The sequence below is a fragment of the Micropterus dolomieu genome, linkage group LG01 (assembly GCF_021292245.1).
Source record: "Micropterus dolomieu isolate WLL.071019.BEF.003 ecotype Adirondacks linkage group LG01, ASM2129224v1, whole genome shotgun sequence".
NCBI classification, from domain to species: Eukaryota; Metazoa; Chordata; class Actinopteri; order Centrarchiformes; family Centrarchidae; genus Micropterus; species Micropterus dolomieu.
In genome coordinates, this window is record NC_060150.1 from 31466148 (window position 1) to 31491889 (window position 25742).

At 39.5% G+C, this 25742-nt stretch overlaps 2 protein-coding genes across 7 annotated transcripts in view; both read left to right on the forward strand.

The window, feature by feature from the left end:
* The window catches only part of phldb2b (pleckstrin homology-like domain, family B, member 2b), a 45421-nt gene extending 39708 nt beyond the window's left edge, over positions 1 to 5713 (forward strand). For all 5 annotated transcript variants that reach the window (XM_046065153.1, XM_046065163.1, XM_046065172.1 and 2 more), the window contains 5 exons: positions 1752 to 1842; positions 2083 to 2229; positions 2736 to 2955; positions 3399 to 3484; positions 3642 to 5713. In XM_046065153.1, the coding sequence (XP_045921109.1) occupies positions 1752 to 1842; positions 2083 to 2229; positions 2736 to 2955; positions 3399 to 3484; positions 3642 to 3782 (685 nt within the window). In that variant the 3' untranslated portion in view covers positions 3783 to 5713. The remainder of the gene's footprint in view (positions 1 to 1751; positions 1843 to 2082; positions 2230 to 2735; positions 2956 to 3398; positions 3485 to 3641) is intronic.
* Positions 5714 to 8550: 2837 nt separating this feature from the next.
* Positions 8551 to 24465, forward strand: LOC123980669 (TLC domain-containing protein 4-B-like). Of its 2 annotated transcripts, XM_046065201.1 has the most exons (8): positions 8551 to 8868; positions 12333 to 12444; positions 12566 to 12735; positions 14659 to 14748; positions 15207 to 15265; positions 15636 to 15730; positions 20603 to 20676; positions 20885 to 24465. In XM_046065201.1, the coding sequence occupies exons 3-8, from the start codon at positions 12581 to 12583 to the stop codon at positions 21201 to 21203; spliced, it is 792 nt and encodes a 263-aa protein (XP_045921157.1). In that variant the 5' UTR covers positions 8551 to 8868; positions 12333 to 12444; positions 12566 to 12580; the 3' UTR covers positions 21204 to 24465. The 2 variants fall into 2 exon arrangements, with proteins under 2 accessions (XP_045921157.1, XP_045921149.1); XM_046065193.1 differs by lacking the exon at positions 12333 to 12444.
* Positions 24466 to 25742: the final 1277 nt, after the last annotated feature.

Consider the following 25742-nt stretch of genomic DNA (forward strand, 5'->3'; position numbering starts at 1 on the left):
ACAGATCTCCATTTGATAAGATTTTGTCCCAGACATGCTTATCAGATAGGATTTTTGCTTTTAGATGTTTTATTACAGAAAGTGTATGAAACCCATGATCCAAATAGTCATATGTTCTGTCATTGTGTTACTTATGGATGGAATTATGGTGAAAACTATTTATTCTTTTAATTTTATTAAATTTACTTTTTATTACCCGTGGTCCAGTGAATGGCTATTCAATTATTAGCTGCAATAGGGCTAGTCTGATAAAGTGTACATTAGCCCCTCATGTTGTCTAAGAGGTCCCCCAGTAATGTCAGTCTTAGGTTGGTTGGAAACGGCACCCCAAGATAGATCTCCAGTATTGAGGTGTCATGTAAACCCTACTCATGAGCTTTACAAAAAATACAGGTTTTCATGCAAAATGGACATTGACTGTACTTTTGAAGACTGTAACCTTATACATAGAGTTTACAATAGCTCCTACAAACAGTAGGTACAACAGTACTTTCAAATGTGGTCTATTTCTTTAAATATAAATGTAAAACAAATACAGTGATAAAGTATTCAATAGTAAACTATATACACTTATACAGAAAAATTTAGACTGCGGAAAGTCGAGTGGTCCAGCAGAAGCAGAAGTTGTTGTCTCCTACAGATGACCCTGGGTACTGCAATGGATATTCTTACAACTCATGAGAGGCAATGTCGCTACTGCCACCTGCTGGTGTAGCTAATATCTGCTCTCACATTTACAGATCTCTGTTTACAGATCGTGAGAGTGGACAAAATTCCACAAATGTGTAAAAGGAAGTCACAAATGTAACGTGACATGCAAATTGACAGGAAATTTACACAGAAATGTGTAAATAACACTTTGTATGTGAAATTAAAATATGTGTGTACAGAGTAAATTGTACATATTTGCAAATTGCACTGTATTTTTACAGATCTCCGCAGTACACATTGGACAAAATTAAAAAAATTTGTAAAAAGGAAGTTACAAATGTAACATAACCCACAAACTGACAGAAAGCAATTTGCAAATGTGCAAAAACTGTTTAGTGTGTAGAAGTCACTCTGTATTTTTGTGAATATGAATTTTCACATTACAAATGTAAAAACACTTATTTATAGATAGTGAAATATTTGCGCATCATAGTACACATTTGTGGATTGTTTTCTGGTGGTTACAAATATTAATAAAATCTCCCATATTTTTTAAGAGTATCCACACACACACACACACACACACACACACACAAACACACACTCAAACACACACACAGACACAGATAAATAGTGAATAATCGGGAGTATTCTCAGGAGAGTGAAGTCTTTTTGTTGGAATGCTAAACAGAACACTTTAAGCCATGTCTTCTCCGCTATATTTTGAATCAAGACTATATACTCCACCTTCTCAGCGATAGCTTTGATACAAAGCTAAATATATATGTACATCCACTAACTGGCACTAACCTAATCTCCGAAATTATGTAACACCTGAAAAAACACGTGGAAAAGTCTGAATGGATTCACTTTGTCACGCTGACTGCTGGTGTAGCAGGTTTAATTGATTAACTTGGCAGCCGCTCTGTTTCATCACATTTTCAGTGTGTTTCAGGTTCAACCTCTTAACAGTTGATTTGGTGTTGACTGTATGCCAAGTAGTTTATTGTACAGAGAGAAAAAAAGTTGTTACTGCTTCTTTGTCTGATGTGTGTGTGTGTGTGTGTGTGTGTGTGTGTGTGTGTGTGCATGCGCTGCAGTGCCAGTACTTCAAATGTGGCCAAGCTAGAGGAGATGGAGCGTCTGCTGAGAGAAGCTCAGGCAGAGAGGAAAAGCCTCCTCGAACACAAGGTCAGCACGAGACAAAATCAGAATCACACTGATTTTATCCTTTTGTTTTCACTGTTTTACAGCTTGTAAATGGTAGACATGGGCCAAATATATAAAAGCACTAATGATGACCCTTGGTTTGCCTTTGTGATAAATCCCCGAAACCTAAAGACACAGAGACTTTAAGTGTGTGTGTGTGTGTGTGTGTGTGTGTGTGTGTGTGTGTTTGAAAACGTTGCAACAATTTAAATGATTCCTCAGGAGCGAGAGATGGACATGCGGAAGCAGGCACTGGAGGAGGAGAGGAGAAGAAGGGAGGACCTGGAGAAAAGGCTACAAGAGGAGACGAACAGACGCCAGAAACTCATCGACCGTGAGGTGAAACTGCGAGAGAAACAGAGGGCACAGGTAGGAAAGAAAAACAAGACTGGAGCATAAAAGATATGTGTTCCACTCAGAAATGTTCATTTACAATAGGGAAGTAGCTGCAGTGTTTCTCAATATGCGGTTATTTGGTACAGCACGTTCTTTAATCACCTGTTTGACCCTTGTTGCAACCAGTAAAGCTTTTTCTCAACAGAAAGGGAGGTTTCTCATGCTGTCATTTTTACCCAAAAGATTACTTTGAACTTGATGTCACCTTTTTATGCATGCTTCCTTCTTTCTGTATGGTTTCAATCACGTCTCTGCTTACAGTTCTTGGTTTGCTTCATCCTTCATCTTTTGTTCTTTTGCCTGAACCATCGACTGTTGGCAACAGAAGGAAGAATCTTGTACTTTAATCACTCTTAACATATGATGTACATCTCCATGATTCTTATGAATTAAATAAACGCAAAACAAATCATAAATACGACAAAGCCATTACTTGAACCTCTCCTTTTCAGTAAACCCTTTCACTCTTTTCCCTCCAGTCCCGGCCACTAACACGGTACCTGCCGGTACGAAAGGACGATTTTGACCTGCGGGCTCACATTGAGTCGGCAGGCCACAGCACAGACACATGCTTCCACTTGTCCATCTCTGAAAAGACCTGCCGTGGCTACTTGGTCAAAATGGGAGGCAAAATCAAAACCTGGAAGAAGCGCTGGTTCGTCTTTGACCGCAACCGACGCACACTCTCCTACTATGCAGGTAGGGCAGAAGATGCACAAAATCTACCACATAAGCACTGATACAAATACCCAGACAACATGGAATATGTGTATGCAGCATCCACAGAGATGGAGTTACATACACAGGTATTTTACATATACAGTATATTTAATATTTTACACACATTTACATTTACTCATTTAGCTGACGCTTTTATCCAAAGCAACTTACAATTGCTATACATGTCAGAGGTCGCACGCCTCTGGAGCAACGAGGGGTTAAGTGTCTTGCTCAGGGATGGGTTACAGAGGGGGATTGAATCTGGGTCTCTCACACCATCTTATCCATTGCGCCATCACCACCCCCATTTAAAATACAAATCAATAAATAGAACTAAAACTGAACATGATACAGCCCATTGTCACACATTTGTATTTATACATTTAATGTATATGTTATAGCTACTGTTTTTTCTTCTTCAGACAAGCACGAAGCCAAGCTGAAAGGAGTCATCTACTTCCAAGCTATTGAAGAAGTGTATTATGATCACTTAAAGAACGCACACAAGGTATGTGTTTACATCTACAGTATGTGCTGCATTATGTTGCTACATGAGATGCAAATAAGTCCCGTCTTGAAAAGTGATTTATTGTCTTCTAATTTAGATATCTCTTCCTCTTACTTTTTCCTTCTGTTCCTGTTTCTCCTTCCTGTCTCTCCCTCAGAGCCCAAACCCCTCCCTGACCTTCAGTGTAAAGACTCATGACAGAGTCTACTACATGGTTGCTCCCTCTCCTGAGGCCATGAGGATCTGGATGGATGTGATCGTCACAGGAGCTGAGGGATACACCCAGTTCATGGTGTAGTTGGAGGGGCAGGAAATGCCAACGTGCTACGACTCTGTGGTTTTAAAGCCTATGTTTTCTATTCCTTTTTTTTCTGTCCTTGGAACTTTTTAAATGTCTGGATGCATACTATTGTCATCTATGCTGAAAAATCAAAACAGCTTCAGCTGTGTAGAGATTTATTTTGTACCATTTTATCTGCCTCACTTGCAAGATGGGCAGGGTTTAGAATCATATGTGGATCGTTCATGTGAAAAAACATTTAAAAAATGCATTTTTTTAGGCAATCTGGTTCCTTCCCAGAGAAGTAATGGAGTGTAAAAGATCTAAAATGTGCTATGGTGTACCTTGGAGTGAGTTCAGGTATGCCTCGAGGTTTTAATTAAGTGTAAAGCACATTAATGTGAAAAAAAGTCCCATTTTCTTCAGAGCAGAGCAGATTCAGCTCAGCTTTTTACGAAGGATGTTTTATAAGAAGTTAGTATTAGAATGCTGAGTGAACCAGTTTGAGCTCTATATTATGTTATTATGCTATATTATTATTATTATTATTATTATCTCGCCGTTAACATCTGCTAGGAATACATACGTTGTGTTTAGAATTGCTAAGTGCCACACAAAGCCAAAACAATTCTAACATGTTGTGGAAGAATCTCTTTGTCAACTTTCTGATGGGTTTAAGCATTTTTAGACAGTTTCCTGTATCCAGAGTAAATAATGCATATTAATTTAGTAAAGGTAGTTGAGCAAGCGTATTTTAACTTTCAACTCTTCATTCTCAGGTCTTAACTGTGTGCATGGATGTACATGCATGCATCATGTGACCATGTGTGAATTTAGACACGTGTGTTAAAGAAGTGCCTAGTGTGCATACCCTGTGCACACACCTTTTTACTGTGAGCTTCTAGCGTAGCTCCAAGGTGCTATTCTTACATGGTGACTGACACTAATAATCCAAGCCACGCCCTGAAACAAAACATTTAAATTGGAGTGTATTGATACACTTATTATGGTGAATGTTATTTGTAAAATGTATTACTGTGCTGGGTTTACAATAGTGTCACCACAGGCTCAGAAATGAAGCTAAAACATGGTGTAAGGCGACTTGTTAATTTTTAAAAAGCATGGAATAATGACTTGTACTAAGGCACAAAATTGTGATATTTATAGATTGTGTTGTAGTTAGTTTTGACTTAGTCATCACAGTTATGATCCATTATCAACTCAAGACTCATCATATTTTGTGTGACAGTATTTTGATATTCATATTATCTATATTTTTAAGAGCTACATATATCCATATAATAAATGCCAAACTGTCTGATGACAAAACACACAAATGTGGAAATATGAGTGGTTTTGTGAGAAAGAGCACCTTGTAGGATTAAGTTGTCTTTTAAGGTGTCCGCCGGAAAGAATCTATGGTACATGCACTCACTTAAGAGGCCTTTAGTCAACAAAACAGACTATTATAGTGCGGCTTTGGTCCACTAGCTTTCATTTTATTGCTTTTATTACCACTAATTCAATGTTATAGTTAAACTGATTATTCCACATTGATCACTAAAGATGCTTTTATATTTATATATTGTGTATCAAACTTCATACTTCGTCTGAATAATTCAGTCCACTGACTGGTGCATTTATGATCTTTTTGCTTTTTTATTGACCAAAGTACATGTTTATGTGTAATAATGTAATGTATATGTGTTTTTTTTGCTTTTTCTCTTTATTCAGTACGCAATTGTCTCTCTCTCTTGTGTCTACATGACAAGCACATGGTATTTTTCCACCACTATTACAGTGGAAGCTTCCATGAGCTTAATTTTTTCCAGTTTCTTTTATAATTATTTTTTGTATGTTGATCCTACTGTATTTATGCCATTACCAATGCATGTTTCTGCATTTTGTATTTCCATATGAATAATAAAAAGGATATATTTTATCTTTAACTATGTTTCTAGTGTGTTCTCTCACACCAGATGACAGTCAACTTTCTTGAGTAACTAACCTTAAACAAACTTAAAATACTGACATGTCTGACTGTGTAAAGCTTCACTACAATAATATGGAAAAGAATTGCAGAAAAAGGTTTAAATAAATGTAAGTTTGGAAGTTCTGTGGAAATTATTGTCATTTCTACATTACATTGTAGCCAACTTATTTTTTGTACTGATTAAGATGTGTTTCTTTGATAACCAGCAGAGTGAACCCATTTTTTCCAGAAAATAATGCAATGTAATGTATAAACTAGGATGTCAAATCTCTGGTTTTAAAAATGTAAAAACTGAATTACAATCCTTTTAGGGTGCAAACGTTGCTATTGTAAAATTACTACCGTACAGGAACCCCCCTAAGATTTCCAACTATATCCACCCAGTTGGGGTTATTAACACGGAGATGGAGCACAGCTATGTGGCAGAAGTCGGTACTGTCGGACAGCCACCTCAGATGCTGGCTATTGATATAATATATACTGCATACTGTTACAGCTACCGTGCATTACTACAGTGTAATGCAGAGAAACGGTAGGATTTTAGAGTGAAGCAAACACTAGTATAATACGTGTTATCAAATATGCTACAGTCTCTGGCGTTAGTGTTAGTCCTCCACTGAGTGGGCGGAACCATTCTGGTTGGTATATCCCATCGTGCTTTGCGGTTTTAGTAAATAAAAATATTTATTTTGGGGGAAAACAGTGGTAGGGGTTTAAATCACAACGCAATTTTACTAAAGTTACCACTCACTGTACCAACAAAAACGAAAACAGATGCAACGACGATTTGATCCACATAAACCAATAAATAATCCCACAGTAACCCACATCTGATAAACTATTAGTAGAAAATTGTATGTTTAAAACTCCATGATTTAACCTCATCCAGCTCTAATATGTACGGCCTCTAACGGTCACGTGACTTGGTAGTTGCTTTGAAAAGCTTTACCCAGAATGCATTTGTATTGCGAAATAAGTCTGACATGATATTTAACAGGCACGGAAGTGTTGATTGCTGCAACTCTTCTAACTGCAACCAGTATATACGCAACTCTTCCTTATCAGCTATTAAAAGCTGAAGGGATGAAACAAATCTACCCACACCAGAACTTAGATGTATATGTCAAGGAGGTCCTACTTATAGCCCGTGATTCATTTATTTGTCACCGGTTGGTCCGAAGGCAGTGAGAGTTCAATTGAACGCATCAATCAGCTTCAGACCTGTTTCCCCACTCTCTCTCACTGTCGGCCTCGACTAGCCTTTTTCTGGTAGAGTTTATGCGAGATGTCAACCAGCTATTGCTTTTTGGATATATAACTTATGGACAAATTCATTTCAACACATTAAAAATATATTTTTATTTTGAAATGTAGACACCAATTTGGTTTGTATTGTTAACTAATTGTGCAATAAGCTCATTGTCAAATGCCCCTACTCTCACCCACCATGGTTAACAGTAAGAGAGCAATAACACATAACAGTGTGCAGTGCAGTGAGACCCCCAGGGATTTTGTTAGAGCAAAGGGAGGTTGTCTCCCTCGGGAGGTTGGGCTCTTCTTCGATGTTAGACTTGGTGAAGTTTGTGTGTTTACTTTAACCTTATTAAATCACAGTCAACAAATGCATGTGGAGTAAAGACGCAGTAAGATAAGATATGTGTTTATTAATCTTCCATAGGGGAAATTTAGGTGACAAAGCACCACAGAGGAATGAAAAAGAAAACATGTTAGTGGAAACTTCCCTCATGCTTGCTCAGACGTCAGAGTTAATGTTTTCCAGCGGTGAGGAGGTTGAGGACCAGGGAAGTAGCTGACACTTCTTTTACTGTGAATAACACTGTTATTAATGAATTATAAATTGGGTACAATGGACAGTTTTCACATGATTTCTTTTCATGTGTGTGTGTGTGTGCTCTGCTGATTGTGTGTGACAGAGACCACTAGCAAGGACCCAGTGAAAAACATTTTATGCATGCAACAGTGACGCCTTGAACCATTAACAACTGCAAACCTGCAGCCACCACATCACTGTGCTGTAAGTGCACTGGCTTTGCTCATTCAATTCATAGGGAGATTTGATTTAATGTTGCAGCCGCTGGTCATTTAATCTGTGATGTGACCTCTGGTGACACTAAAAGGCTGACATCTGATGAAGGACAGGGCCATGTGGCTTAATAAGAGTTGAGAGCTGCTGTTGAATGTTTATTTACAATACCCCCCTTCTATTCTTCTGTCCTGACTAGTTTTCCTTTTCTTTCTTTCTCTGTGAATGAGTGGGCTATGAATGGAGCCTCTCACTGACTTATAACCATAGACTGTATTACAACCCAGTAAGAGTGAGCAGGCCTGCCTCCAGTTGTGTCAGAGTAGCATAATAATCATGTAGACTACATCTGGGCCACTCAGCATCATGAATTGTGCAGAATGTTTGTGACAAATATCGCATGTGGCTAAATGCGTTCAAGGTTTCTGCGAAGGGATGGATTTAAAAGCCTTATTCGTTGACATGAGACCAGTGGGCCGTGCTTCTGCCGTTTGCTTTACTGGCTATCTGGTCTGATTTAGCCTTCAACAAGCCTTGGCTATAAATAGACGCAAGCAGTGAGTGTTCTTGGGCGGACCACTGTGGTGCTGCCATAGACTGTGCTGCGCATGTGTGTGTGTGTGTGTGTGTGTGTGTGTGTGTGTATCTTTAAGAATTCAGCTGTAATTTGAGCCCTGTAGGAGAGAGAGAGAGAGAGAGAGAGAGAGAGAGAGAGAGTTAACTCACACACCATCACCACCACCCCCGCCCCCACCTCCTCCATCATTCCTATTATGGATCCTCGAGCTGCATGATCCGCACCTCTGCAAGTATGCACGTTTTGTGTTGGATGGGCTTCTCCGTAAACACCGCAAAGCTGGCCCAGGCGCGGGGCTCCAGCCTCGCCGCATCCCCCACAAGTTGTTAGGGTGCGTGCGGAGAGCAAGAGGCTGGCTGTGTTGTTGATCAAAAATGACTCGGCATGGCTGTGGCTTTGACTCAACATACGAGGCTTCGCGAGCGACCCTGGAAACCATAACCAAACATTGAGAGAGTGAGGCGCAAATCATATTAATGAAAGTCTTAAGGTAAGTCCATTGGGATCTTACATGTTTTCTTCTCATATCTGTGGCTGGTGCACAGAAGCACAACCAGGCCAGTGTTGTTTTCCCCCTCAACACATTTTACAGCAACAGCAGCTGGCCAAGCAATGCGGCGAGAATTGGCCTTGTGCTTTTAACGTTTTTTACCGTAGTCCTTGCTTTGAAAACAATCGGATTGCCTCTATGATTTTATGTTGACATGCTGCACAGCATCTCTGGAATGCGATATGGTTTTGTACATATCTAAGTTATTTTCGTGGGGCGATCGTTTCCTCCTTTAAAAATAAAAAAGGTCTACTCGTCTTACGCAAGCGCATAGTAACCGTACGTACTACTTATAGGAACAGATAGAGCTGGCCAAAACATTCTTCAGGTAAGAAACCTGTTTAAGCCCTGTTCAGTTGAAACAGACACAACTTCCCAGAAAATGAAAACCAGGCTCCTCTTTAAGGCGGATCCAAACATGCCAGTGTATATCCTGACGGGTTGAGACAATAATAAATGAGTGGAGGTCTGAATAACACTTATCTTAAGCCATGGAGTTAGTTTGTAGTTAATTCCTTTTAAACTCATTATTTCCACCCTTTTAATCACCAGGACACATTTCCAGACTGACTTGTGCACATCTGCTTATGACTACAGTGTGATGCAAGAGGAAATTATTTTTTCAAAGTAACTGGCTGATGCCTTGCATGGGTCTTTATTTGGAGGTAATAGTTTCAGCCACCTTTTTAGGTATGACTAAAGGTCTGGCTTGAAGTCAGAGCAATAAAGCCCAGCCCTGTCGCAGTTTCACAGATTTTTCCAGGAAATGTGCTTGCAGGTTGTGTTCTTACACCTCCAAACGTCTGTTTTGTGGTTGTCCTTATTGACATAACCACAATATCCTATATAGCTTTCACTTGTACTTTCTCATCAGAACACAAGCATATTCACTGTGTTATTGTGTGGGGTTGAAATAATACAGTGAGGAAAATAAGTATTTGAACACCCTGCTATTTTGCAAGTTCTCCCACTTAGAAATCATGGAGGGGTCTGAAATTGTCATCGTAGGTGCATGTCCACTGTGAGAGACATAATCTAAAAAAAAAAATCCAGAAATCACAATGTATATATACCTGCAGACGAAACACACTCGAGTTGGCAAATGCATTTCTTAAAAAGCAGATTTTGTGGAGAGAGGCTATATAAACTCATAGTGCTTTGTTCTCCACAGTGCTCCAGCTGTTTGCTTTCTGTATCCTTTAGTTGACCTCTGTAACCATTTGTCCTTGGCAGCAGGGTCCTACATGGTCCTACTTACTGGTGGACGCCGACATGTATGTGTGTACCTAAACAATCCAAGGCTGTGCTTTGTAAGAACTGCTGGAAGTAGCCTTACTTAGATATCTAGAGATCTCCTCAGTCAAAATCAGTATGGACTCTTGAAGTGTCCCTCATATAACAAAAAGTCTTTCTGCCTCGCAGCATGCTACATTAAAGCACTGGTGCTCACGGCCCACTAATGCACTACAGAGAAGACTCTGTGGAATTGGCCTTTCAGTTCCCTGGTGACTTTTTTCTTGGCTACAGTGCTTGAGTGTAGTGCACTGTTTGTCCTCAAGCATTTCTTAGGCATAACACAGCAACAAAGGCAGGTATAAAATCACCAAGGCCAGATCTCCTGGGAGGGAGATGTGTGTTTTTGTGTGCCTGTGCTGGCTGCTGTATTGCTTGGAGAGATACGTAAATGTGTATTTTAAAGTTAACTGACTTGGCCTTGTACCAAGAGCTGCCACAGTCAAACGAGGCCATATACAAACAGGCCAGTGCAATGCTCATAAAACCGTTCAGTAGCCTGGACCCTTTGTGTCTGCAGTGGACCTCTGTCACTGACATACATTTACTGGCTACAGGTCAGTGTGCATGCAGAGCTGCTTATTTAGGACCATGGTTGCCTCATAGAGAGCGCTAACTTTTGATAAAAATACAGATATGAAAAATAGGCTTCTGGGTGGCTTTGGGCCATTGTACAGATTGCTACTACACATCATGTTACAACATTTTGAATTAAAGAATGTGTAAATAGGAAATGGATTTTATTGAACTATCCCGTGCTGATCACCCTTTATACCACGTACCCATGTTCCACTGTCATTTTCCAACACATGGCTGACCTGTGTCGATTTGAGATCCGCTTACAGCAAAGCTGTGGCACCAGTCTCCCATAACCCCCTCTACTGTGATCATATGTAAAGATGTTTTGTAAATGTCTATAAAAAGCACCAATTGGCATTACAAAAATATTATCATGTAATAATTCATTTTGTCAAAATGATCCAGCTTCAACCTACATTATGAAATCATAATCTATATATACTCTATAATATATCACCAATATAACAGGAGTAAGGCTATTTCTTTTGTCTCTGTAAAATTCCCTTCTGCATTGTGGGACTAATGCAATCCCAACAATGGAGCAGCTTTAGTGAGTCTCTGACTAATGATGTTTACAGTTCAAGCACGTGTTTGCCTCCCCTCCAATATAAGGACATTTTTTAAACCCAATAGTTCTAATGAGCAGACAGTTCAAAAGATCCTCCAAAAGCTGAAAGAAAGCTATTTGTTCCCCTCAATATTCAGACTCCAGAACGCACCGCATTCCCCGAAACTCCTTCTGCCTTCCAACAGCTGTGTGCCGTTGTGGAGCACGTGGTCGCTCTGTGTCCGTGCGCCATGTACAGATCTCTGATACACAGGGATCAGGCTGGAGGATGATCCAAATTTCACTTGCTTGTGTTTTGAAAACTGGGTCTGTAGATGATAAGTCACTAAGCTGTGTCGCCTTGAACTGACCAGGTTATCATTTTGTTTTTAGTCAAAACACAACCCTCACAGTTGGCAAGCCAATAACCGTGGATTTATTCAAAGTTAAATTGAAGAGACACTTTTTCTGCTGTGTGTGTGTGTGAGTTTAAGTAAACAAAGCAAAGTCCAGTGTAAAAAGCACTTATCTTATTTTGCAGTTTATTGGGTCTCTGCCTCTGGTTATCAGCGTAGATACAGTAATACAGTAACTGATCTGATTCTGATTCTGATAATGCCCATTTTTGTTGTAGAGCTTCCTGGGAAAGGAGGCGTGTGTGTGTGTGTGTGTGTGTGTGTGTGTGTGTTTTAGAGGCAGTGTGTGCTGAAACCACAATAACTGGTCTCAGCACACAGACAGCTCGTCTTGATACCTGTGTCTCTTGTCTGAAGAGCCACACTTCCTCTGCAAGATAGACCCAGGAAGTAGTATGTTACCATGTCATTGTCAAAAATTCAACATAATTATTTAACAGTGTTTAGTAGAGGCTCTGAATAAAGGAGCTCATGGACCAGAGTTGATAACTAGTTGCTGTCAAAATATCTTATAGTTGGTCATTTCCCACACTTCACTTATGAGGTTTAATCCACCTTTTCTGTTTAAGGCCAGCAGCAGCTCACCTACAATGTTAAATATATTGACTGGGCCCCTACTGGCTGATGTGATTTCAGAGGTAACCATCAGCTGATGTGGTTTGAGTGACCTGAAAGTGTCAAGTAAGGGGAATACAAAGTCACTAATATATGTTTTTTGTTTGCAGAATCTTGTAATGAAACAACAGAGCATTTCTCTGCCTTCTTTCTAACCTTTACCCTCTTCCTCTCCATCCTCCCACAGTGGGGTTGGGTGGCCATGGACCCATTCAGCCAGCTTATCCTCACCATCTCGGTGACCAGTTTCCTCACCTTCCAGTGGCTCTTCCACAGAGTCAGCCCCTGGATGTCCTTGCGAATCAGCCCCGGCTTCCTCTGCCTCAGTGACAAGCAGAAGGTGGAGTGGAACTCAAGGTGACCCGACATGAACGTATGATCCTGATGAGTCTGAATATTTCCTTGCTATGTACAGCACAGAGCGCGACACTGCTCTCAGCTCAGATGTTTGCCGGGGGGAGGGTTGTTTCAGCTGGTTCCAAAGGCATGCACGGACAGTCAACCCACATATTTCCTGTGACACTACCATCTGACTCACTGGTTGGATGCATTGTGTATTTTTCAATGTTTGCTCTACATGCCACTGCTTCAGGGGTCCAGCAGCATGGTGGAAAATCATTGTTTTTTTCTCCAGCCTTTTTTTGGCTGTGCTTTTTGTCTTATAACTTCAACATTTAACAAGTACCTATCCCTGACTGACATAGTAAACCATTGCAGAGTTTTTACAAACCATTCATAAAGCATGAAACGTCCAGAAATTTTTCATACAAAAAAGTTTTTCAAGCCCGTTGCCGTCATTCCTATTGGGTTTGGTAACGTTTTACACACCAATTTCATTGCAGGCATTATTAGTGCAAGCAGCACAAACAGTCAGTCTAGTATTTAAACAAAGTTGTATTTAGTTGTAATTCTTAAGGTTTTTATGTTGTAAATTTTATAGAAGTAGTTATTCACTGATGTTTGCTCTCTGTAAAATCCTCTTCATGATCGTGGCCAAAGTGTGCAAAATTCAAATATGCATAGGCTCCTATTGGAACTCATGCATGCATTTCCTGCACATGTCAATCTGCAACAATGATTTCAGTTTAGAAGCAAAAGATTAATGTAAATATTAAAGTTTTTAACAAAACCATCCGCTGTAAACATCCACTCAATTTTGAACAGATTCTTCCTGCTTAAACCTACCGTAGTTACAATAGTTGATTTACCATGCAGTGCATGATAAGAGCTTGTTCAGTTTGTTGTAACTGCTTAGGTTTCTAGTGGTAATGAGCTCCATGGTTGGCTTGTATTTAGCCGTGTTGCCACATCCCTTTTGAAGCAATCACTTTATTAATTGAGGGCATAACATGTCAAATAAACTATGATCATCTGTCTGATTACACACTGATACAGTCTGATTATCCTTCATCAATAGAACAATTTTATCTTCACAGTTCATCAGTCAAAATGTACAGACGAGTAGGAATGTTTCAGGGCCCAGGTGTTCATACTGATGACTAGATCATTTGATCAGACAACAATCTGTTGTGGGAACATTGCAGAGACTGACTAGAACAAATAGATTGGAATGAAAAGTGTGTGAGTGGGTGGGTGTCTTGAATGAGTGCGACAGACTGGTTGCTGTGATCTTTAAGCGCTATGAGAACAGGCTCCACTGTAGATTGATGTCCAGTGGGTAAGTGTTCAGAGGGATCCAGCCTGGTCCAACTTGCATGAATCACACATTTTCATTTCCTCGCATTTCTCAATTTATTACTCATGACAGCACTTGTAAAATTGAAATGGTCACATAGTTTATGAGCCAGTGAAAATGAATGATCGGTGGAGATGGATCCAGGCTATGGGGATCCCTTTTGTGACTTTACAGACTCCATTCACACAGTCTTCCAGTCAGCATGGCTGTCATTCTGTGTTGCTGACTGATTGTTGAGAACTGTTGGACAGGCAGTGAGACAGTCCAACTTGGACTGTCTCACTGCCTTAATGACTGAATGGGACTGTGTGCTGCTCTGCCTGACCCTTCAGCAGAGTTTAATCTCTTAGTCTAATTGGTCTGAATCTGTGTGCAGCTCTGACAGGCAATCAGTTGATTCACCATGAGTACTAAAAATCCAGCACACTAAACCAGAGAGCAGCTCCAAGGCTTCATGAAAGATAACCATTCACAATTCCTTTGGAAAGCTTATTGAACAGAAAATCTCTGACATGTGTCAGCACCTGGCCTCGCCAGACAGGAGCAGATCATGACGGCTGTGTGTGTTTTGGTTTTCATTTCAGGACAGTGTCAACGTTTCACGCGCTGTTGGTGGGAATCTTCTGTCTCTTCATCTTGTTCTTCGATGATGCCGTCAATGAAGACCCAGTTTGGTGAGATTTGGCTGTGAATCGCATGTTTTTAATCTTTACTTTCCATACTTTTAGTTCATCTTATACAGTATGTCAGATTTTTTCACAAATGGCCCAATTGTCCAGTGACAGCAGGTCAGTTATGCTTTGGGAACCACCTGTTGAAGCGCTCTGCATGAGGTTCTAGTCAGAGGGATTCTAGGTATACAAAGAGTTTGATGTCTCATTTTTTACCCCTTTCAAGGCCGATAGTGACAGGTGAATTTGCCCACTTTTGCTATTATTTAGATTCTAACGTGATGATATCCACCTCTGCTTAATGGGAATGGGAACATATGGAAGTGGTTTACTTATTCAGTTGCTGTTTCTTTTATTTACCACTAGGAGTCACCAAAGTCAGAAATGGCCCAACACCCATACACACAAAATTGTATCACACAAACCCAGTCAAACCAAATGTGTGGGTTTTTTTTCTACAGGGGAGATCCTACACTGGTGAAGATTAATGTTGCCATCACAACAGGCTACCTCATATCTGGTAAGAGAAACATACAGTGTACCCAGGTAATCTCAGCTTGTCTGTGAAAATGAGACCACCAAGGTCACGCATGTAATTGGTAATAAGATATGATGGGTGCAAAATGCGAGAGCAAAGAAGAGGAGATGGGTTAGGTGGGTATTTATGGAAATGCCGGGAGTGGCTTGATTGATGTGTGGTCCTGCTCCTGAAACTCTGCTAAGTAGCTCCACTAAACCTATGTGGTGCTTAGAAATGCTGGTCAGAAAAAAACATAGACACTGTTTAGCTGTCTGTACTGTCAACGTATTTTTTTTGCAGTAGGCCTATGGTTGTATGTACTCTAAAAATGACATGTTATCTCTCTTTCCCCTGTACTTCTGTTTTCCAGATCTGCTGCTAATATTTTACTATTGGAAGGCGATAGGCGACAAGTTTTTTATAGTTCACCATCTGGCAGCATTGTATGCTTACTACTATGTACTGGTGAGTGCCCTATTGTCCAATAGCAGAACGTGCAGGCAAGATGGGAAGGAGACAACCAAGGGTGAACAGCTGTGTCCTGTCAAGCTGGGATTTTTTTTAAACAAACATAGCCACCAAGTGTCCATAACTGTCCCCATGCAGCTCATATAGGTTAGTAAAATAAGCACAATGCAAGGTCAGCGTAGTCAGTACCTGGGCAAGTGATGTAGCCCAAACTGCATCATCACAGAAGAAAACAAATGGATGTTTAATATCAGCCTATTTCGCTCCAGTAGAAGTGGGGAAAAAGTGCTACAGAAAGTAATGCACTAGTTACGGCACGAATTGCTATATTTGTCTGTATATACTGTAGAAAGTGTGTACCTGCAGGAATCACTTTTTGCCTTTCCAGTTTTGGTATTATTAAGATGTGTATTAAGTATTTTATGCTTGCATTGAAATTACTGGTTTAAAAAGTTTAAATAGTTTTGGGAGTATTAGTATACAGTTGGCATATACTTATGTAGGTATGGAGACAGTGTACTCAGCATTTATGGGCAGTGCTGTTCACTCTTGGTTCAATCTGAAACCCTCTAGGTCGCCAGGATCTGTTGATAATTATTATGGAAATGAATGACTATGGTATTTTTTGCATGGAATGCTCAATGATGGTACTGGCTGATGACCCCCTCCCCCTCACCTTGCCATTACAATTTCTGTGCTTTCTGTTTTACTGACCCCCCTTTACTGTTGTGTGAATCTGACGTAAGCTGAACATTTCTGAGCTTAGCGCAGCTGAATGCCTAACTCTAACCACTGTGTGCATGCTGGCAGCTCTGCAGCGTTATACACAGACATGGTTCCTTTCTTGTTACCGTGCATGCCAACAAACAGTATTACCTGTCTGTTTTGTGCCAGAGCCTAGTTCTGCCTCTTCTTTCTCTTCCTTACACTCCTCCTGAGACTCCTTTGATGAGGGAAAACTGACAAAGCCAGTCAAATAATGTCATCCACGTGACCCCAAGATGATAGCCAGCCTCTTTCTTCTAATACCGTGTTGAATATATTCTGTCAGGTGTTACTCAGGTGTGAGTTTGAAACAAGTACAGAATTACTGTTGTTAAGGCTGTTAAAAGTCAATCTTTTCTTTTATACATATTTTATTTTAGTCATACAAACTTACAGGGAATTCTGTTTGGTTCCCTACAGTACATGTTCTGTATTTTCTGTACAGAAAAAAGGCAAAAGGACATACAGTGTGCATTGCTCAGCCTCTGAGTCCCCATACTTAACTTGTTTTTGGATTAAAAAAACCCTTTATATTACTTTCAGTGTTGCCATTGGCAAATGATTATAACATCTTGGTAAAAAGCAATAAAGCAATATGGATGTTTGGTTTCACTAACCATATGTTCAGTATACATCTTACCCCTGCCTACACTCCAGTCACTGGCTGGATTTACAGATTTGTTTTTCTTCTTCACTGTGACACACATCATATTTGCATCGGTTTTTTTGTCTGTCTTCATTGCATTGTTAATGAGAAATATTACTTTTCCACATTTCTTAACAATTATAATAAGATTAAAACAGTGTCACGTTGTTGGAATAAAGTTACGATTCATAAGTGACTGTAAATCCAGCCAACAGAGAAAGCACCTGTATCTCAAACATTTAGGTAAATGAGATGAAGTAGGCTTACCATACTGTTACTGGACACTCATGACTGTTTCCTCAGACTAGATCTGAAATACATGTGAGATAACAGAATGATTGCTCCGCATTTATCAACTGTGGTTGAAAAAAGTAAAACCACATCACGAGCCACATTACTGTAACCATATTGCATTTGCGGTAAAAACAATTACATTGGCTAACCCTTGAATGTCATTTTCATTTTATTTAGTTTTGTACCTAGTCAGAGTTGTCATATGTTGTCAAAGTCTCTTATAAGTTAATGTGTTGAGTGTGTTTATGTGGAAGTATTCATGTGAAATAAACAATCAATTCTACCTCCTCAATATGAATAATAAATCCTGAGGCACACAGCCTAATTATATTTACTTAGCGTTCGGAAACCTTTATTTAAAAAAACAAACAGCTTAATTTCATGAGCTTGTTGGTATATTTTCATTATTGATTAGTTGCTCACTAATGTCTTGGTCTAAACAATGTGTTGTGATGTTTTTAATAGCAGCATAATCTGCATTTTGTGTGTGTTTTTAGCAGTCAAGTATAGCCTAATCAAAAAGATGGAAACATAATATAATAACTGCTATGTAAATACTAGATGCATGCTTTCTTCTCAGTGTTGTAAGTGTTGCTTCTTATTTGCTTCCAATTGTGGTGGCATCTTGTTTTTCTTTTTTTACTCTTCTAATGTATCTGTCTGTCTCTGTGTGTCCTCCACTGACTTTAACATAAATAGCCCCTCTTCAAACCCTAAATGCAAAAACTACCAACACCAAGTCGGGTTGTGTCATCCCGTTCATGCAAAAAACTACCAAAAGGGTTGTGTGTGTTACTTAGAAAGCCAGAGCAGGTCTTGATCTAGATGGGGACTTCTTCATTCCTGTCTTGTCTGCTGCTATTGCTGTTGTGTTGCACTGAGCAGATATGATGCCCAGTCACAGTATGGACTTACCAGTTCCTAGAGGTACTAGCATGCTCATGCTAGGTGGAAAGTTCACATCATATGGTACAAAAACTGCAATGCACATGTACCCTGTTTGTATCGCATAGTAAGTATGTTTTAGTGATGACCTTTTGTTTCAGCCCTGACGGTAAGTCTTCTTTTTCATGCTGTGAAAGTCAGTCCTCTAGCCAAATAACCTTGAATTGTACGTTCTTTGCAGGGGGGGGGGTTAGTAAAACTGAATACTGTGACTTTTACAAATCACAGCATTCTCTATAATGTTTTTTTTTTCAGTAAGAGCTCTTCATTCAAATTTATTTGGCTAATTGGCACATTTTTAACACCGTTTTGGACTGAGTGCTTGATTTTCAAAAGTTACAACCGATTTAGCAAGGTAGGCAAGTTGGCAGTGTTTGAGATGGGGGGTCCTGAAAGCATCTTGATTTTAAGATCATCTTCATTCTATTCAGGAATAGGTGGAAATTGTGAGATTGTGTAAAGCGGAATTGAAATAAAGACATGTAGGCTTATTTAATAGTGGGATCATTTGAGGGCCAGTCTGAAGTCTGAGCAAGTATTATTACAGACATTGTTAGTATCATTAGGAATTTTTTAAGAGCACTCACAATTCAGCTTGAAGCTCAGCTATAAGGTGGGTAAAACCTGATGAAGATGATCTCATATCTAACACAACATGGAATTCAGGCCCTGATCCTCTAAACATTGACGTGTTCGGCAGTTAAAAATATTGCTTTGTACTCTGCATGGCTTTTGATTGCTTCTTCAAATAGTGGCTTGCTGAATGTGTGTATGGTTGTATGTATCAAAGCCTGTGCTGTGTTGATAATGTGCTCAATACCTGTTTAATGTGAAGATGTTATTCAGATGAATGTCCTTGCCGTGTGGTCTTCGCAGTGTGGTTTTTCTTCTATCTGGATGAAAAGACATAACATTGTGAGCTAGCAACAGGTGGCGTATAGTTTGTCGCTACGATCTCTTAGTGATTACCTCAATAAGTGAAAAAATGCTTCAATTTGTGTGGGCATTTTTGTATGCTGTATGCCTGTTTTTTTTTGGTATTTTTTTAAGGGGTGGATGATCAACATGTTGTAGCTAATTTGCTCTAATATTAAAACCCCTTATTTGAGGCAAAACCATTCACTGTCTCACTCAAGGCCAGCCCCGTGTTGGTCGGCCAGTCTTCTCTAGTGCTTTCGCCAGTCACTGACCACATTGACATTAAATTTGATGTTGATATTAATGGCTCCTAGAGGATGATTTATTATGAGTTTTCAGTAGATCGACATTTTATACTCTAAAGAGGTATCTCAAAAATCTAAAAAAAAGCTTGATTTTTTTGTGGTTATTCAGTCTTCAGAGGATGAATCCTAAAGATTTTGGTGATGGGTGGGGTTTTTTTCATACTCCTGAGAGGATCAGCCATTTCCATTTTTAATCAAAAAGATTGAGGCAGGTTCTGAGGCTATTTTGCACATCACCAGGGAGGATGAGTTTCTGCTCACAATAAATGAGGAGGATGAATCATTCGGAAGATAAATTAAAGACCAGTCTAATTTTGGCTCGCAAAACTTGAAGGAATAATTGTCTGCCCTGAAGGAGAAGGCTCTTTTGTTATATCTGCCAAATAGATCTATATTTGGCGAGGACTTCATCTGAGTTCCCCACACAGTAAAGTATTGAAATATGAAATATCAGATGGTAATGTTTGAAGATGCCTCGCAGTTGGAATAATACCTGAGTTACATAGTGTGATGGAAATTTTATATTTTACTGTGTCTACTGTTTTATCTTTATATGCCTTATTATAATAAGCCAGAATATGTCTATGTTACACTGTGTGGTGTTTTATACCTGTTACAGGGTTTTTTATCGGACTGTCCTTAATAGGCTTTCATCTCAGGACAGTTGGTTCCTACTCCCTTCCTCCCTAAGACAACTGCGTAATACCCTTAGAGTATAAAGTCACCTGTTTCTTCACTGGCTCTTTGTCTTACATTCTGCAGACTGGTTGCACTCTGTATGTTTGTCTGACCCTTTGCAAAGAACAAAAACCTTAAAGATGTCTGCATTGAAGTCTTTATTTCAGAAGACTCACTAAAGGAAAATTTCCATTACACTAGATACTCTGAGGAGCAGGTGGTACATCAGCTTCATGTCTGCTGATCCAAATGACTGGGTGTCTTGTTTTTGTCCCTTTCATGTTTTGTTGTCTTCCTCTTCTTACCTTGTTCTTCCAGGGCCAAGGAATGTTGCCTTATTTTGCTAACTTCCGTCTGCTTGCTGAGTTTTCTACACCGTGTGTGAACCAGCGGTACGTACCTGCTTACTAATGACCGGGGCTTTGTGTCTCAGCTCAATTTACAACTTTTCAGCAGGGTATATGTCACAAGTTGTATTAGTTAGGGATTTTAATTACATGGAAGTAATCCACTGTTTGTTGCATCTTCTCTTAGTGTTCGGCTCTTTGAGATTATTTACCCTGCTAGACACTGTTTTCTTAACTGTGTGTTGTGTTACAGCTGGTTCTTTGAGGTACTAGGTTATCCCAAGTCCTCGCGGCCAAACATGGCGAATGGCGTTGCAATGGCAGTAGTCTTTTTCATGGTCCGCATCGCCGTCATGCCCGTCTACTACAGTCGTATGTGTGCAGTCTACGGCACTGAGGCCTTCTACCTGGTGCCCTGGGGTGGCCGTGTAGCCTGGATCTGCTCCAGTATCTGCTTGGACATCATGAACATTATGTGGATGCATAAGATTGCCCGCGGCTGCTACAAGGTGCTGCGCTCAGCACGCCGGAGCAAAGCCGGCACACCTCAGGAGAACGGGAAAACGGATTAAGGGAACCAGGGTGTCAGTGGAGAGAAAGCACCACAGCAGAGAAACAGTGACGTCACTGTCAGTGCATTGGAGCAGTTTGGATACTCATCTGTTACACCTGGGATGAGATATTACAGAACCGAATGTAATGAGGGATATTGCGTTTTTAATTTATTTTTTTGGAACGCGGGCACAGTACATGTACTGATGGACCGTTTAACTGGCCATCCCGAAGCCATGAAATGACCTCCTAGCAATACTTTGTGTGCATGGCCAATTATTTTTCTCTTGAACAATTTACCACTACACAGAAGAGGTCGTCCTGGGACAATGGACTGTTAGCCCAACCACAAATTGTCAAAAAGTTTACCATTCTTTACTTAGTGCTCAACAAAAGTTTTTTTGTATTATTACTGTTAGTTCATGTTGATGATGAAGCAAGGATTTGAGATGGAACCTCAAACATTAATTCCTCAACAATGGTCAGTGCCATAAACTCATTGCCAGACACCTGTTGAGGAGGAAGCGTCTTTCTTTTCCTCAGTAAATCTTGAGCCAGCTATTTGCAGGGACATGACTGTCACAAAATGGGATTACATCAAGTGTAATCACAGAGAAAAGTAAGTACGGATAAATCAGTTCATCACTCACCCACTCGTTCAGTTAAGCGGTTCTTTTATGCCTTTTAAAAGGTTTATTGGAATATCCTGGGTCTTTATTTGTATTTGAATGCTTATTTTAAATAAACTAGGGCTGAACAGGCATTACTACACTGTATGTAGTGCAATTCTTTTGTCTTGCTGGGGTCGAGACAAAAAGGTTTTCAAAGATACAAACAATTAAATATAACTGTTTTTAATGAAGAGACTGATGTACAGAGTACCATGCTTACAGGGAAACTGAACGTCAATGCAGTGAGTACACTGACATTAAGCAATGCAAGAACAGTAAAATAAGGAGCAACAGTCAACATCAGATTTTTAAATCCACATGATTTAATGTGTATACAACGTGGTCTTTAACAGAATGGAAAAAAATATATATGACATTGCATAAATAGAGATGTTGTTGACACTGTTTTAGTGGGAGCCTGCATTATATTTATTTGACATTCTGTAGTGCATGTTAATTGGTGAAACCGGCCGGGAGAGCTAATTTGGAATCAGTGTCATAGAAAGAGCTAAAGGGAAAAATGAAACGGTGGACCGACAATGCTTTGAAATTTTCATTTATGCTAAGTAAGTTGGTGGGAGATGTTAATACGATTCTGACACTTCTAGTTTTTCCAGCATCAGTTGTTGACCTTAGATTTATATGATATTCACACTTGCTATTTATGATATCTTCTTAGGCACAAATGGTTCAATTTACCCCTGGGCAACATTTGCCAACAAGCTGCATGCTGCTATGTGTGTTTTCCATGAAGCAATTGGAATTCCGCAAATTGGATTTGGTACATGATTTAAGTACATTCATTTGTAAACCGACTGAAATTGTTTCTACAGATTTGATTTTTATGTACAATAAGTACATAATAACTGAGAATAAGTGTTTCAGATGGTAATAGTTCTATCAATGTCAAATATTTTGTAATTGTTTTAGAGCATTGTGATACAAATAGCTTCTGCCTCATGTTTACTGTATGATTTTCAATCAGCTGTCAAAGATAATGTGAACTTTATTCACCGGATGGATACGAGGATTGTGTTTTGTTTTAAGTGGACATGAATATATGGAAAAGTTGTGAAAGTTAACATGTTGTAATTGTTTTCTCAAGCATCATTCTACTGGCGAAGCAGTTTCACGTTAATCGTCGTGCAACACCGAACGCCGGAGCAAATCTGTTCAAACGTTTTTAAGACAAATGTATCATTTGTTCAAATTAGAAGTTACAATTCATCGATGATTTACGAAACATGTACTTGAACTTTCATTGTAAATGTATCTTTATATGAGCTGTACATCAAAAGCTTCTGTCAAATGTTTTGTGAAACAAAAACAAGGATTGCTGGGTTTTTAAAGTACGCCTTGCTATGTTCAGCATTTGATTTTGTTGCCTTTTTAAAACTTATGATTGCACAGTGAATATTTTGTTACATTCAACTCCTCAACGCTGAAAAATGTGTCAATTTTCATTGATTTACTTGTGTGTTGTCCATGTCCGATGCCTGTCTAACGTGATTGTTTGGCCATTGTAATAGATGAGTTTCAAATGTAAAACCAAGAGGCTTGTTAAGGCTGGTTGTTTTAGTGCTTTTGTTTTGTTATGGTTTTAAGATGTCAAAGATGTATGTATTTGTGCCAGTGCTTAAGCCATTACTATTCCATGTTGAAGAATTTTTCTGTTAAATCCATTAACATTTTTATACAACAGTGCCAACTTGCAAAAGTAATAGTTTAGATCGGTTCTGTTCACATAAATTTCTCTGCACGTTGTGGCCAGTCACTGTACAATGACGTTCAGTCTAGTTTGGCAAGGTAAAATAGAGTGCAACAGGATGGACTTGACATCTGATTATAGGTGATTGTCTTTTACATTACGTGTGAATATCACTATCTCACATCTTAGAAAAGAGCCAGGATGTGGTGTTAGAATTTAACTGGAGTTAAATGCTAATCATGCAACGGTTTCAGGACTGCAGGCCACTTCTGGCACAATCAGGGGTGGCTGTGTATGCGAGGTCATGCATGGTCAATATGGTCTTCTTCTTCATGCACCCTCTATAACTGCATGTGGTATTGCATGGGGATTGCACTGTAAACAAAATGGCATACATTTGACAAGTTTTACTCTTTGTTTTCTTTTTTCTTAGTAACATGTACATAATGTTTACTTAAACATTGTCCTTGCACTGTGCCACAAAATGTAGTCCACAGACAATGATGTGAGGAGAACATCATAAAGCAGATATTTAGCATAATATCCAGCACAGAAATAATCAGTGAGGGAATACTTGAATACTAATCAGCACCGCATATAATAATCTGGGCAGTGCACAAAAAAAATCCTATGAGCATCCTGCATTATATGTATACTATTGTCTTTAATTTATTAATGCAAGAGTAGACATAAAACAGAGCAGATTCTACGGTAATAGAGAGAGAGTGGTGCTGCTGTCAGCTACTTAAACCTGGTGTTGCTGTTTCTGTTCTGAATGTTGTATGGAGCAGAGCTGTGAGTAGGTGAAGTGTTTAGTGACATTCTATGAATGTATTGGAGAAGGGAAAATATTTGTCATTTACATTTTCATTTGTTCTTTACAATAAATACCAGATTAACTGATGTGATGTGTATCATTCAGGTTCAAACATGTTTGGCACCGTGAAGCACAGAATTAATGAGCCTCTGATGTCTTAAATATGGATGCCATTATACTGCCAAAAACATGATCAAATTATTACTACAGACGTGTCAACATAAAAGCCTAATTAGTTTTACACACCATTATTTGAAGACATTGATTGTCTTCTGTCATATTATATAATTTGCATTGATAAAGCAAAATACAGAAAATGTTCGATGTCCGCTTGTGGAGGTAATTTCTTTTTGAGGACTTAAAGCAAAAAGTATTTGAGCTTTATATTACATTCGTATGGTGCTCTGTGATGTCGTGGTCTATTTATCTTTGATCTATAAGAAACTGTATGATACTGCAATGTTAGTAATTAAAGTAGATAGAGTAGTGGAGACAGAAATGGTAAAAGCAGGTAGCTGCATAAGTCTGAACATGCCACTGACTGTAACAATCTCCATGACATGCTTCATTCCCATAACAGGTTATGACAAACACCACTAGAGGGACAGTGTCATGTATTTTATTTCTCACTTGAGATATCTGTAGTCACTATATACTGTAGTGGGGTTGGGGTTAGCAGGTGTTTGTTTTCTAATATTCATCAATGAAAAGGCTAAACCAAAGATATATGTATTTACCATAATCTGTCGTCCTACTGTCTATTGTAGTGCAGGATTCCCAGACCTGCCATAGGTCATTGTTGCCACTTACTGTTGCAACTACGTGACCTGCTTTTAGGGTAGAATTCTACTGATTGTGGAAATACTGATGGAGTGTAGCGTTTCAGCACCACTATGAGGCAGGATCACAGCTTTTAAGCCAACAAGCTCATGTACAACCCGCAGCTGCACAGGGGACTTTGACAATGGAGAATGGTTTAAGATGAGCAATAATTTTGGCTGTACCCGGAGGCATTTAATCTATCCACACCTTTCTATCAGGCTACTCTGTTACCTTTTTTTAGGGGTCCAAGACCGAGTGGGGCTGGTTCACAGATCCAGCGGAGCTGGGAACCCTATTGCAATCGTTCTGGTTTGTATTGTTTTTTTATTCTTCTATGAACAAAACTCATACTGCGGCCTAGACGGTAAGTCCTACAGATGCGGCAATTCTAGTGTAAGTCCAGGTCACCGCAATAACCTCAGTCACAAACGTTCGCACACTTCTACCTCTAGGGGGCGCTATAACCAATTTTTTTCGGCGCATTTCAAAAACCTTATATCCATGCATTTGGGGGATCAAGCTGAATCGCTTGGTATAGGCC